Source organism: Myotis nattereri (assembly GCF_964212035.1).
Source record: "Myotis nattereri genome assembly, chromosome: 2".
In the NCBI taxonomy this organism is placed as follows: Eukaryota; Metazoa; Chordata; class Mammalia; order Chiroptera; family Vespertilionidae; genus Myotis; species Myotis nattereri.
The window spans coordinates 204141547-204155438 of record NC_138076.1 but is presented as its reverse complement, the minus strand read 5'-3'; the positions used below and the strand labels follow the sequence as shown (position 1 = coordinate 204155438).

Genomic DNA, 13892 nt, shown 5'->3' with positions numbered 1-13892 from the left:
AAAGGGTACACACATAGATTCAGTCACAGAACTGCTTAGCACTGTACTATTTGAAAGTGCAAATAATGAGAGCATGATAAACACCACCATCCCCAAAAGAAAATGATTCCATAAATTGTTATTCCCAGACAACAGAACATCATAGTCGTTAAGATGCATTATATAAAAACATTGATAAATATGGACACAAAATTTCTGGCCTGAAATGAGAGATAGTCTATAAAATAATTAGCCAGTACTCTATAAAGCTTCTTGGTCATAAAAGGCAAAGAAAGACTGAAGAACTGCTCCAGATTAAGAGACCAAGAGGACATGACAACGGAAAGCAGTGTATAATCCTGGATCAGAAAAAAGACACTAGTGGGACAACTGACAAATCTGAATAAGATCTAGAGGATATTGTACTGTTAGCAATGGTACCTTCACGAGGTTGATAACTATGCTATCGTTATTTAAGATGCTCACATTTGGGGAATTTAGGTGAAAGATTATGAAAATTCTTTTATTTTGTAACTATTTGCATGTCTAAAATTATTTCAAAATAAAAAGGAAATAAAAAAATTTTAACTTCTATACAACCAAAATCTAAAACAAAAATGTAAGTAAATATATAATATAGCAAACAGACATGTAAAGATTGCATTTTCAATTATTAAAAACCATCTGCTGTAGTGATACACAAAATAGGTATCTCATTGGGATCAGTGAAGCAACCTTTAGGAAATTTAGAGTTTCAAAGCTCAAGATGTTTTTTATGCAAATTTAACAAGCTACATAATTTTAGTGTAAATTTCATATGGTTTAAGAAAAATTAGAATAATTTCTAAAAATTATACCCCTGTGCCGGAAGCCGGTCCATCCTTGCTGCTTGACATAGTCGCTGCAGGATAGAAACATCTGCACAGCATATGTTTCAAGGGACCTGGCGTATATAGCATACTGTTCTTACTATGTTTGCTCCCCTTAGCGCTGTGTGTTTTAACCAAGATCACCTCTCCGAGAAAGGTTGTTTCCCCAGGTAGGGATTTTTCCCTGAAGTTAGGGAGGGGATGAAACTCCTTAACTAAGTGCCAGGCGGGTAGTTAATCACTTTAACTACAAACAATCTTGCTTAAGCTACATAATCTTTACTCCCTGGAATGGAGATAAGAAACGCCCTAACCTTTGTAATAGAAATTGACAGGATTAAAATCAACTGGTATAAATACGGATGTAACAAAACAATAAACAGCAGAACCTCTCTGGAGATCCAGAACAGAACTTGGCTGGAAATCCTGGCTGGAGATCCTGGCTAGGCTGCTGATCAACTGAACACTGTCTCCGTGTCCTTCCTTCTTCGCCGACTCCGTCTACGCCTTTGGGGACCCCTGGACCCGCTGGGGCTGGACCCCGGCACCCCTGCATAAACTATTTTTCATCACTCCCAAGTCATAATGAATTCCTACACTTTGAAACTGACATCTTTTATTTGTTATAATTACCTCATTTAATCATTCAGCATATATTTATGAGGCCTTTACTCTGAACAAGGCTCTGTGCTAGGAGCTCGGCATACATCAATGAACCCAACAAGGCTCCTTCCTTCCGAAGTTTACAGTTTAGAACGAATACAATCAAGTGAAACCAACAATGGTTAACCTGAAGGAGAAAGGGTCATGACACAGGAAGTAGTAAGTGCTATATGGAAATACTTATTTAAACTTGTTGGTTTAATTTTAGGTAATTGCTTGTGTATCTGAAATAACTGAACTGAAATCCACTTTAGGTCTTGGGCTGTGTGCTCCCAGTTGGCTTCAATTGCAACTATGATGTTCGCTAAGGACACCTAAAGAAAATAAGGAGAAGCTTAAAAGAGCTCCTCATGAGTAAAAGTAATGGGTCTCTCAATTTTCCTTCACATTCTTGTCTCCTCTCCATTGCATGGTTGGATTCACAGGTTAACTAAACAAGCCAGAAAATTTGGTCCATGTTTCTATTTAGATGAGATACTAAGTCAAATGCTTCTGTAGGTACTGATTCTGGAATGATACTGATGTTATCCTGTCAAGCTGCATTAATACTTCTCAGCCCGATAAGTGGCTGACCCAAAAAAGGATATGGCCTGGGGAAATGGAGCAGAACCAGAACACCACCAACAGGTATTAACTCTGACACAGCACAGAGACCCCTCGGGTACCTTACCTCTCCTTCAGGAGTGTCTGAAGGACAGAGCATTCCCCACTGGGATGGTTGGAGCGATCGAGGACCACTCACTTTTCTTGTTTTTTCAAACTGGGAAGAGATTCTTGTCATCATGCCCAGTGCGGATATATATGACAAGCGAGACAACACTTGAGTCACACCTTGACGGTCCATTTTAAATCTCTTTAGAGACCAATTTCCCTGTAGAGAGAAGACGCAGAACCCCTGATTATTAATAAATTGTCTAATACTTCCCAGTTACTCTGAGAAGTTCATTGTAAGAACTACATGTTTACAAAATTGTATTCAGCAATCAAAATGTCACAATTAAAATAAAAATTAGCCAGATCACATGCTGGGGTTTTCTAGGAATTTAATGAATATTACCTATAAATCATTACAGAATGCTTTAATGGATCAACCTTATCACATCAAAGCAGTTATTTTCTGAAGAACTAATTATATCCCAAACAAGTCAGTTCAACTAGAGATTTCCACTCGAAGCAATAAGCTAAGAGAACAGTAGCAATTTCTACACATGTTGGAATGTGCCATTATTTAAATGTCTTCCAAAATTAGTCTTAGAGAAAAATATAGCAACAGAAAAATGACTCTAACAGCAGTTATCAGGGATAATGAAGAAACTGTAGACTTCTTAATTAAGGCTAAAACCTTCATATATATTCATATTAAGAAATAGTCTATCTCCTCTGTGGCTATCATGTCAATCTTAAAATAGATCCATATGAAATAAATCTTGAATATTAAACTTATTTTATCTTTTATGTGTTAAATATATTATATTAAATATACTACTTAATAGTTATATTAACCGCACATATTAAATATTCTCAATGATAATTTAAAGATTAAGGTTAGAAACTGTTAACTTTTAAAGTCATTGATAACATGAATTAATGGTAGAAAATAGTATGCATAAAAAAGCAAAATAAGCCCTAGCTGGTTTGGCTCAGTGGATAGAGCATCAGCCTGAGGACTGAAGGGTCCCAAGTTCGATTCCAGTCAAGGGCACTTGCCTGGGTTGTGGGTGTACAGAAGGCAGCCAATCAATGATTCTCTCTCATCATTGATGTTTCTAGCTCTCTCTCCCTCTCCCTTCCTCTCTGAAATCAATAAAAACATGTATTTTTAAAAAAGCTAAATAAAATAATTCAATGATCTTTGATTCAAAAGAAAAAAAAATTATATCTACCAAACAGTGGTTCTTCATTTTTCTTTTGAAATCTGATCAAATCTATGACTATTTTCTTGAGAAAAATACACATAGATCATGAACACAAAATTTTTCATTCAGTTTCCGAGGAGGACTCACGAATCCTGTGTTAAAACCCCTCACAGAAAAATTGCTAGGGTTTCAGAAGCAGATGAGGTGGTTTGTTTGAATTAAAATATGTGACTTTAGTGTGCTCCATCACAAATTAAAATGTAATCATTATTACTGTGAAAGTCTATCACTTCAAGAACTTAAGTTTTTGATAACATGGAAAAGAGCTAAATTCTAAGAAACTATTGTTACAAAGCAAAGAAATAAAGCAAATACATTTATCACATAAGTTAACTTCTTTACTGTTTTTCCTGTTAACTCCTTTTATGCTTTGAATGAGAATGAACTTCATGAACTGACTTATGCCCAGAGAGTAAGAGTAAGGTAAATAAATATTCTGCACAGAACTGAAATAAGGCAGCAGCTGCTGGCAAAAGGGAAGTAGATGGGGAGTGAAGCCAAGATGTTCAGCAAGAGAATTTGGTCTAGTATGCTGCAGGAATACTACAAATACTGCAGTATTACAAAAGGGAGAGAGAGAAACAGGGTCTAAAATCGCTCTTCTGAGAAAATTTATTTGTTGAAAATATTCTATTAACGGCAACAGTGACTATCTTCTGGTTCTCTACAAGTTGGGGTACATCTGCAACAAGGTCTGTTACTGACTTTTCTAATAAGCAGTCTTCTCGGGGAGATAATGCAGTATTACTTAAAGGCGAAAGAACTACTTAGATCAGCTATTATGACCTGAAAATCATGGGAAAGCAAGGAAAAGTAATCCTAACAGAAATGTGTTTAAATGGTTTCTGGAGGCTTCTCTTCAAATATCAGGGGATCTACTTTCAGGCAAATTTGGGCCACAAGAGCTAAATGTGCCCAAATAGACGCAAAGGCCTGGCTCTTCTCAGGTTTAGAGGTAGCTGTCAATGCCAGGGCTGCTCACATAGACTGCAAATTTCTAAAGTCAAAGACTGCAAATCTGCCACTAATTCTTTCATTAAGGGAATCAATGTGTAACATTATACTAATCTTTTGTTGAGGCAAAATCCCATCCATAAAACTAATTTTATGTCTGGCACACAAAAATGTAAACCAGACTTTATCAGATAGACCTATAGTTGTTACACTTTAGGAAAGGGAGCAAGAACCTATCTGATAACCCTTTATGAACAGCCAGAGGCTCTGAAACACAGCAGCTGCAGAGGCCTGAATTTATCTCTACGTGAGGAAGAACTGATAGCCCTTTGAGGAATATAGACCTACAATGAAATGAAACATTTTGTACTGTTATGGACAAAAGCTGTCATTAATAAACCTATGTGTAATATGCTCATTTTATTACAGAAAAAAATGGGGAAACGTATACATGTAAAGAATGACTATTAACGGTGAAACAAAGAATATACCTATTTTCTTATTGCCTCATAATACAAACTATAATTTGGTAATAAAAGTCATATAGCAACAAAAATTCCTACTGATAACATTTAAACTGTAGACTATATTTCAAAGTAGACAATTTGTGATTTGTAAACACCCTTTTACATATATACCAGAGGCCCGGTGCATGGATTCCTGCACTGGTGGGGTCCCTCAGCCTGACCTGCGGGGATTGAGGGGTCCCGGATTGCAAGAGGGTGGTTCTCAGGTGATGCACCCCGGAATCGGGCTCCCTCCTCTCTGGTTCTAGGTGCGTCACCCGAGAACCACAGCTGCCAAGTCACTGAAGTTCGGCAGCTCCTGCGATCATCTGCCCCCTGGTGGTCATTGCACATCATAGCTACCAGTCGGACGGTTGGTTGGTTAGGCATATATATATATATTTTTTTTCCACATAGATTCTTAAAGTACTTTAAATTTTTATTCTACTGAATAGATTTAAAAAAAACTCTAGGGACTGTCTAGCCTGCAGGCTATATAAAGCTCGAGAAATCATTTGGTCTGGCCCTGACAAGGCATTAGGGGTGAGTTAATTAAATGTCTGACCAAATACTTACTGCAGGCTCATTTTTAAGTTGGTAATTTTGTGTGGTCTGTGAATGATGTTATAAATATCCAAATGGCTCTTGGCAGAAAAAAGGCTCCCCACCCCTGAAATGAATGACTGAAGACTTACAGTAGAAATGGCATTCACCATGCCATTGGTAATCTGGTCTTGACGCATGTGTTTGACTACATCAAACTGGGCTGCTCTTTGCTTAGGAATCACCTGGTCTGCAATCTTCTTCATTTCAGAATTAAATTTCTTGAACAAATCTTCAAAAAGAAGAGATAAAAGCTAAAAAAAAAAAAAAGTATATGGTGAACTTTCAAAATGCATTACTAGCTTGTTTAATACCCTTTAGCTTCTTATTAAACTGTTAAAAACACAAAATGAAGAAACTGCTTCAAACTGAAAAAATATATTTTAAAGTTCAACTTGACAAAGATGAACCTTTTTTAAAAATATGTATTTTAATTGATTTCACAGAGGAAGGGAGAGGGAGAGAGAGAGAGAGATATAGAAACATCAATGATGAGAGAGAATCATTGATCGACTGCTTCCTGCATACCCCACATTGGGATCAAGCCCACAACCGGCATGTGCCCTGACTGAGAATGAGAACCATGAGCTTCTGGTTCATAGGTCAAGACACTCAACCACTGAGCCACGCCAGCTGGGTGGTGGTATAATTTTTTAAAGTTGTATCATACAGAGAGACACATTTTTAAGTATTTACAGAATGTGATTTGATAGCTGAGATACTGAAATGATTTGATACCCTAAAGATTCCACCAAAAAACTACTGGAACTAATAAGTAAATTCAATAATGTAGCAGGATACAAGATAAATATCCAGAAATCGGTTGCATTTTTATACAACAATAATGAATTATCAGAAAGGGAAGCTAAGAAACAATCCCATTTACAATTGCATAAAAAAATAAAAACACACCTAGAAATAAATTTAACCAAGGAGGTAAAAAACCTTTATTTAGAAAATTATAAGACACTGAAAAAAGAAATTGAAGAAGATACAAATAAATGAAAGCACTTGCCATGTTCATGGATAGAAAGAATATTGTTAAAATGTCCATACTACCCAAAACAATCTATAGATTCAACACAATTCTTATCAAAATACCAATGGTGTATTTCACAGAACTAGAACAAACAATCTACGAATTTATATAGAACCAACAAAGATCCTGAATAGCCACAACAATCTTGAAGAAAGAAGAATAAAGTTGGAGGAATCATGCTACCTGATATCAAACTATACTACAAGACCACAGTAATCAAAAAAAGCATGGTACTGGCATAAAAACAGACATATAGATGAATGGAACAGAGTAGAGAGCCCAGAAAAAAACCCAGGCTTAAATGGCCAATTAATATTTGACAAAGGAGGCTAAGACATACAATAGGGTAAAGATAGTCTATTCAATAAATGGTGGTGGGAAAATTTAACAGATTATGTACAAAAATTATACCATATACAAGAATAAACTCAAAATGGATTAAAGACTTAAATGTTAAACTCAATACCATAAAAATTTTAGAAGAAAACATAGGCAGTAAAATCTCAAATATTTCTCTTAGTAATATTTTTTCTGAAATATCTTCTTGAGCAAGGGAAACAAAAGAAAAAATAAACAAATGGGACTACATCAATCTAAAAAGTTTTTACACAGCAAAGGAAGCCATCAACAAAATGAAAAGACAACCAACTGATTGGGAGGACATTAATATATGTGATAAGGAGTTAATATCTAAAATTTAAAGAACTCATATAACTCAACACCAAAAAGCCAAACAATAAATTGAAAAAAGGGCAGAGGACCTGAATAGACACTTTTCCAAAGAGGACACACAGATGGCTAATAGACATGAACAGATGCTCAATATCACTAATCATCAGAGAAATGCGCATTAAATCCACAATGAGCTATCACCTCACACCTGTCAGAATGGCTATCATCAATGAATTAATAGAGTCTGGCCATGGTTGTTCAGTGACTGAGTATTGACCTCTGAACCACGAGGTTACAGTTCGATTCCAGTTCAGGGCACATATCCAGGTTGCAGGCTCAATCCCCAGTAGGGGGCATGGAGGAGGCAGCCGATCAATGATTCTCTTTCATCATTGATGTTTCTCTCTCTCACTCTCTCCCTCTCCTTTCCTCTCTGAAATCAATTTTTTAAAATATATTCTATTGATTTTTTTACAGAAAGGAAGGGAAAGGGATAGAGATTTAGAAACATCGATGAGAGAGAAACATTGATCAGCTGCCTCCTGCACACTCCCCATTGGGGATGTGCCCACAACCAAGGTACATGCCCTTGACCGGAATGAACCTGGGACCCTTGAGTCCGCAGGCTGACGCTCTATCCACTGAGCCAGACCGGTGAGGGCTGAAATCAATTTTTTAAAAATGTATTAAAAAATAAAGTAAATAAATAAATCAACAAAGAATATTCAAGAGAATGTGTAGAAAAGGGAACCCTCGTGCACTGTTGGTGGGAATGCCGATTCGGGCAGCCAACATGGAAAATAGTATAGAGGTTCCTTGAAAGATTAAAAGTGGAACAGCCTTATGTCCCAGTGATTCCACATCTGCGTATATGTCCAAACGAACCCCAACCACTAATTCAAAAGAATATATGCAGCCCTATGTTCACTGCAGTATTATTTATAACAGCCACGCTATGGAAGCAACCCAAGTGTCCATCAGTAGGCAAGTGGATAAAAAAACTGTAGTACATATATACAATGGAATATTACTCGACCATTCAAAGAACAAAATCTAAACAATTTGCAACAGCATGGATGGACCTAGATGGTATTATGTTAAATGAAGTCAGTCAGTCAGAGAAAGATGATATGATTTTACCTACATGTGGAATCTAAAGAACAATATAAAAGAACAAACAAAACAGAAACAGACTTATAAAGAGAACAGACTGATGGTTACCAGAGGGAAGGAGGGGTTTGAGGGACTGGATGAAATAGGTGAAGGAATTGAGTTCAGATTGGTAGTTACAAAATAGTTACAACACAGTCATGGGGATGTAAAGTACAGAATATGAAATATAGTCAATACTATTGTTATAACTATATATGGTACCAGCTGGGTACTGGAAATATCAGGGTGAACACTTTGTAAAGTATATGATTATCTAACCACTATGCTGCATACCTGAAACTAATACAAAGTAGTATTGAATATCTACTTATATGAAAACCATGAGTGGTGTTCATCACATACAGACGGACAGCCAAAACTGAGCGGAAGGAAGTCAGTCCTACAGGGGTTGTCTTGGCAACGGCTGCACCCTCCCCCCCAAGCTGTTTCCTGTAAGGGCGGAGTTTGAGGCAGGAACCCACCCTGGGAGCATGGAGGCAGATCTTTCTAAAGTGTGCTGCGCCAACATGGGGTGAACCTGAGTGGGGGTGGCTGAAAGGCTTAGAAAAGACAGATAAGAGAATGAAATCTGGGTCTCGGTGGGACACTGCTTCTCTGAGAGACAGCAACCACGCCCACAGCCATGCCTTTATTTTATAGCAGATGCCAGGAGGCAAAGTAAGGGCGTGACCAAGATGTTTACAACATTCTCCTGGGTTTCAATCCTACTCAACTACATGCACCTGAACTCTATCAAGCCCACATCACTCAGGCACATGGGGCCACGTGTTCGGACCATAGATTCAAGCTTACAACTACAGCTGTTGGCTATAATTGTGCTGGGAGGGTCCTGCCCTCCAAGCTGGGACTTGCATGTGGCAATGAGAGGATTGTGCCCTCTCATCAGTCCAAGGCTTGAACCTGTCCAAAACACTGTAGCGGCTCCCCACAATAAAGTTTTAATTCTGTTTCTTTGTTACTAATGTTGTGGCCCCACCTCATAACAAAGAAACAAAGGAAAATTTCCCCATCAAATTTCTGAATAGTATTACTCCTTCGGGAATGCCGTGTCATAAATTAAAATTGAAAGTGGGTGCAATCATCATGCTATTGAGAAATCTCAATAGTAAATGGGGTTTTTGTAATGGTACCAGATTTATTATCAAAAGATTACGACCTAACATTATCAAAGCTGAAGTATTAACAGGATCTGCAGAGGGAGAGGCTGTTCTGATTCCAAGAATTAATTTGTCCCCATCTGACACTGGCCTCCCATTTAAATTGATTCGACGACGGTTTCCCGTGATGCCAGCATTTGTGATGACTATTAATAAATCACAAGGACAAACTCTAGACAAAGTAGGCATATTCCTACCTGAACCCGTTTTTGCACATGGTCAGTTATATGTTGCTTTCACTCGAGTTTGAAGAGCATGTGATGTTACAGTTAAAGTTCTAAATAGTTCATCACAAGGGAAATTAGTCAAGCACTCTGAAAGTGTTTTCACTCTTAATGTGGTGTACAGGGAGATATTAGAATAAGTTTAATCACTTTACCAGTCATTGTTTGCATCACTGTTGTTTTCATATCATGTTTTTGTTGTTTTCATATCATGTTTTTGTTGTTTTCATACCATGTTTTTGTCGTTTTTATATTATGCCTCTGTTGTTGTTATATCCTTTTGTTACTGTTTATTTATTAATAAATTCATATATTATTTTCATATACATTTTACTAATTTCCTTTCATCTCTCACACTTCTATTATAGAGAAAGGGCAAATAGCAATATTAAAATATCTCCGCTAATTAATTCCCTTTTAAAAAATATATACTTTATTGATTTTTTACAGAGAGGAAGGGAGAGGGATAGAAAGTTAGAAACATTAATAGAGAGAAACATCAATCAGCTGCCTCCTGCACACTCCCCACTGGGGATGTGCCCACAACCAAGGTACATGTCCTTGACCGGAATCGAACCTGGGACCCTTGAGTCCAAAGGCTGATGCTCTATCCACTGAGCCAAAACGGTTAGGGCAATTAATTCCCTTTTAATGTGCATGAATTTCGGCTACTAGTAAACTGTAATTTTAAAAATTACATAAATTAAAAAAAAAAGAACTGATTTGATAATCAGATTTGTTTAAACAACCCAATTTGTGGAATAGGGGAAGTGGGAGAGAGTTAAGGAGGACATAGATAAAACAAGATTGACTTCTATTGATAACTGAAGTTGCATGATGGATATATGTGAGCAAATTGTATTTGCTAATTCTATTTTAAATATTTAATATTAAATTTCAAATATTTAATATTATTTTAATAGCTAATTCTATTTTTACATATATTTTAAATTTTGTACATGTTTCAAGATTTTTAATGAAAACTAATTCTAAACTTTATACGGAAAGCCAAGACCCTAAAATAGCCAAGACACTCCTGAAAAAGGTGAAGGGCCTGATGACTGCATAGACAAATTGACCAATGAGTACAACCAAGAGTCCAGAAAGAAACCCACACATATTTTAAGGCACTTCAGATCAATGAGGAAATAAAGACTATATGATAAATGGTACTTGAACTTGCTATTCATTTGAAAAACAAATGAAATTGGATGGCTTACTTCATTCCATACACAAAAATCCATTCTAGATTACTAAAGAACAAATACCAAAGGCACAGGTTCAAAAATAAAAAAAACCAGTATTTAAAAATATATAGGCTTGACAAAACTGACCACAAAATTATAAACTTTTAGACATCAAAGATCCCACAAAGTTTTGTTGTTTTAAAGAAAAAGAATCCAGACTGAGAAAAAGAATTAGCAAAACATATAACCCAAAGTAGAAACCCAAGTATATAAAAAAATCTTGAAATCAATAAGGAAAATGCAACAACTCAAATGGTATTTCAAAGAAGAAAAGCAAGAATCCTCAATAAACATATGTAAAAGAGGCTCAACCTCATTAGTAATGAAGAAAATGCAAATTAAGATCACAAGGAGATGCCACTTTACACCCATTAGATAATCTAGACAAAAATTTAAAAGTTTGATACTAAGTCATAGGATGAAGATTATCAGCAACTCATGTACAATGCAATGAACAAATATTTGGAAAACTAGTTTGACATTCTCCACGTATGTTGAAGATTTAACTTGACTCCAATGACTAGGCAATCTTATTTTTGTAATTTCTTGCATATGGATGCCAGAAGATATTAATAAGAATGTTAATATTTTTAAAAAGGAAAATATACACTAATTGTTTACATAAAGAGGGATTCTGAAATTCAGTGAAATCTTGTAAGCTAAAGATTTTCTAAATTCTATACTATGTTCTTGAATGTTTACTACCCATTGGCAGTTTTTTTTTGACTCATAATGAAAAATTCAAAGCCAATGAATCTTCTTTAGTCATTACTGAAGAAAGAATGTCCTAAGTAGAATGTGATATTATGCTTTCCCCCCTTAAGTTAGACACAGTTTCCACTTTTCTATTAGAACGGACTTTGCAGACAGGAAAGCCAAGATTCTGGACTTGAATTTACCCTGTCAGAACAGTTCTAAAAAGAAAATTTCCTCCTCTAAAGGGCTTAATCCTTTCTTCCACTCAGATCCAGCAGTTTCACTCCTGGAAAGAAAGACTATGAGAATGGAAGCAGGTGCAGAGGGGTGAAGGGAGGAAGAAACCCATTTCAGCAACTTCCTGTGAAAACTGGCAAAAGGAACTTGAATAAGCATTCTGAACAGAAGCAAATGGCCTTAACTTACACCACAACAGCTCGGCTCTATTTTAATTAGTCTCTTACACTTAGACTTTTGTGTCTCAAATTATGACAAGGATTTTTTAAATCCCAGCTGAATGTGTTGCAGCCCCATGATTCAAACACAAGGAAATGCTCCAGGTACTAAACAGGTAAAAAGTAAGGGCACATTCATCAGAACTACTGCCTAATTAATAAATGTCTCCACCCCTGAATTTTCAATTTAAGAGAAACGTTCTCCAGTTCAGTGTAGTGAGACACTACAAGGCCAAATCACACAATAAGCCACATTATTTAGGTCAACAGTGAAATAATTAAAAGGGGTGGAATGAATGCTGGTGATAATATTCAATATCTTTCGTTGCTAGTATGAGGCCTTTCAGTTTGCTTAAGACAGGAGTACTAAAGAGCACATCATATTTAAGGAAAAAATGCTGACAGCTCATCAATTGATTTTCAATGAAAATCCTAAAAAAATTAATAAAGAAGTTAAGCTGCTGAAACACAGTTTCACCAATTAGCTTAATGTCAGAGAATTCTAATTAGGCATCTTGAGAACGCTATTTAGTGTTTAAGCTTTCAGAGTGCCAAATTCTCCTTTTCACACAAACTGGTTGCAAAATTAAAGACATTAGGCAGCCTTAATTACATTATCAGAACAGCTGGGATTAGGCAATCTCTGAAGTCAAGACGGCATTCTTTTGTCACTGGGTGGAAATCCCTGGCTTTCCAGGGTGCCGGATTTTGGTGCCGTTCCATATCTCACCCATACAAAGCAAGCTGCATTAGAAACAAAAAAATTGCAGACAAAGAATAGAGTAATGCTCAGCAAATAATGAACACATTACGGAAAAAGAAAAGGTAGGTGAAAAGATTAAGCCTGAACTGGGTAGGTTTTGCTAACACCTCTACTGGCAGCTGGCCTGCCAGTCCTCAGGTGGCAGCAAGACTGAAGGAAAGCTCTGTGGACCGGTTTGGCCGGTGGATACAGCTCTGTTATCTAAAGCTAAAGCACATTTATCCCCCCTCATCCCAGGGGGTGGGAAATTAGCAGCTATTGTTTTTACACATTTTAGCCAACACAATGCCTTTTATGTCTTTACATTGTTTAGAAAGTGATGTTTTCTTGCACACGGGAACCCTCATTTTAATTTTAATTTTTTAAGCAACAGGACAGTTTCTCCTCTACCCTCTCCTGACTCCATTCCTTATTCCTCTAAACAACTGACTCTTTTTTTTTTTAATGAACTCATTTAACTACATGATTTTTTTCCAATTAAAAAACTGTAAAAATTGAGACTGATGGTGGTGGGGATACCCATAATCCCCTGAACAGTTGTCACCTGCCAAAACCCACCTGCTAGCATCAGCCATTAACCAAATAGAACCTCCCAAGTATTTAGATATTAACTTTCCCCCCAAACCTAAAATTGCTATACATTTTTAATTTTAGTTTTAAAATTTTAGTTGTGGTAGTATCTGCTGGTTACCATCCCAATTATCACCATCAGCCATGCAGAATACTGCCATAGCCTCCAAACCACTCCACTCAGGCCTGTTCATCTCCGAATCAGATCTCTCTAAACCAGTGATGGCGAACCTATGACACGCATGTCAGAGGTGACACGTGAACTCATTTTTTTGGTTGATTTTTCTTTGTTAAATGGCATTTAAATATATAAAATAAATATCAAAAATACAAATCTTTGTTTTACTGTGGTTGCAAAGATCAAAAAATTTCTATATGTGACACGGCACCAGAGTTAAGTTAGGGT

The 13892-nt window shown here is 36.6% G+C and overlaps 1 protein-coding gene across 1 annotated transcript in view; it reads right to left on the bottom strand.

The window, feature by feature from the left end:
• Nucleotides 1-13892, bottom strand: part of POLR3B (RNA polymerase III subunit B) — a 107927-nt gene that overhangs the window by 51230 nt on the left and 42805 nt on the right. The window contains exons 13-14 of the mRNA XM_081082846.1: nt 5583-5744; nt 2182-2382 (exon numbers count right to left, since the gene is read on the bottom strand). Of these exons, the coding sequence (XP_080938972.1) occupies nt 2182-2382; nt 5583-5744 (363 nt within the window). The remainder of the gene's footprint in view (nt 1-2181; nt 2383-5582; nt 5745-13892) is intronic.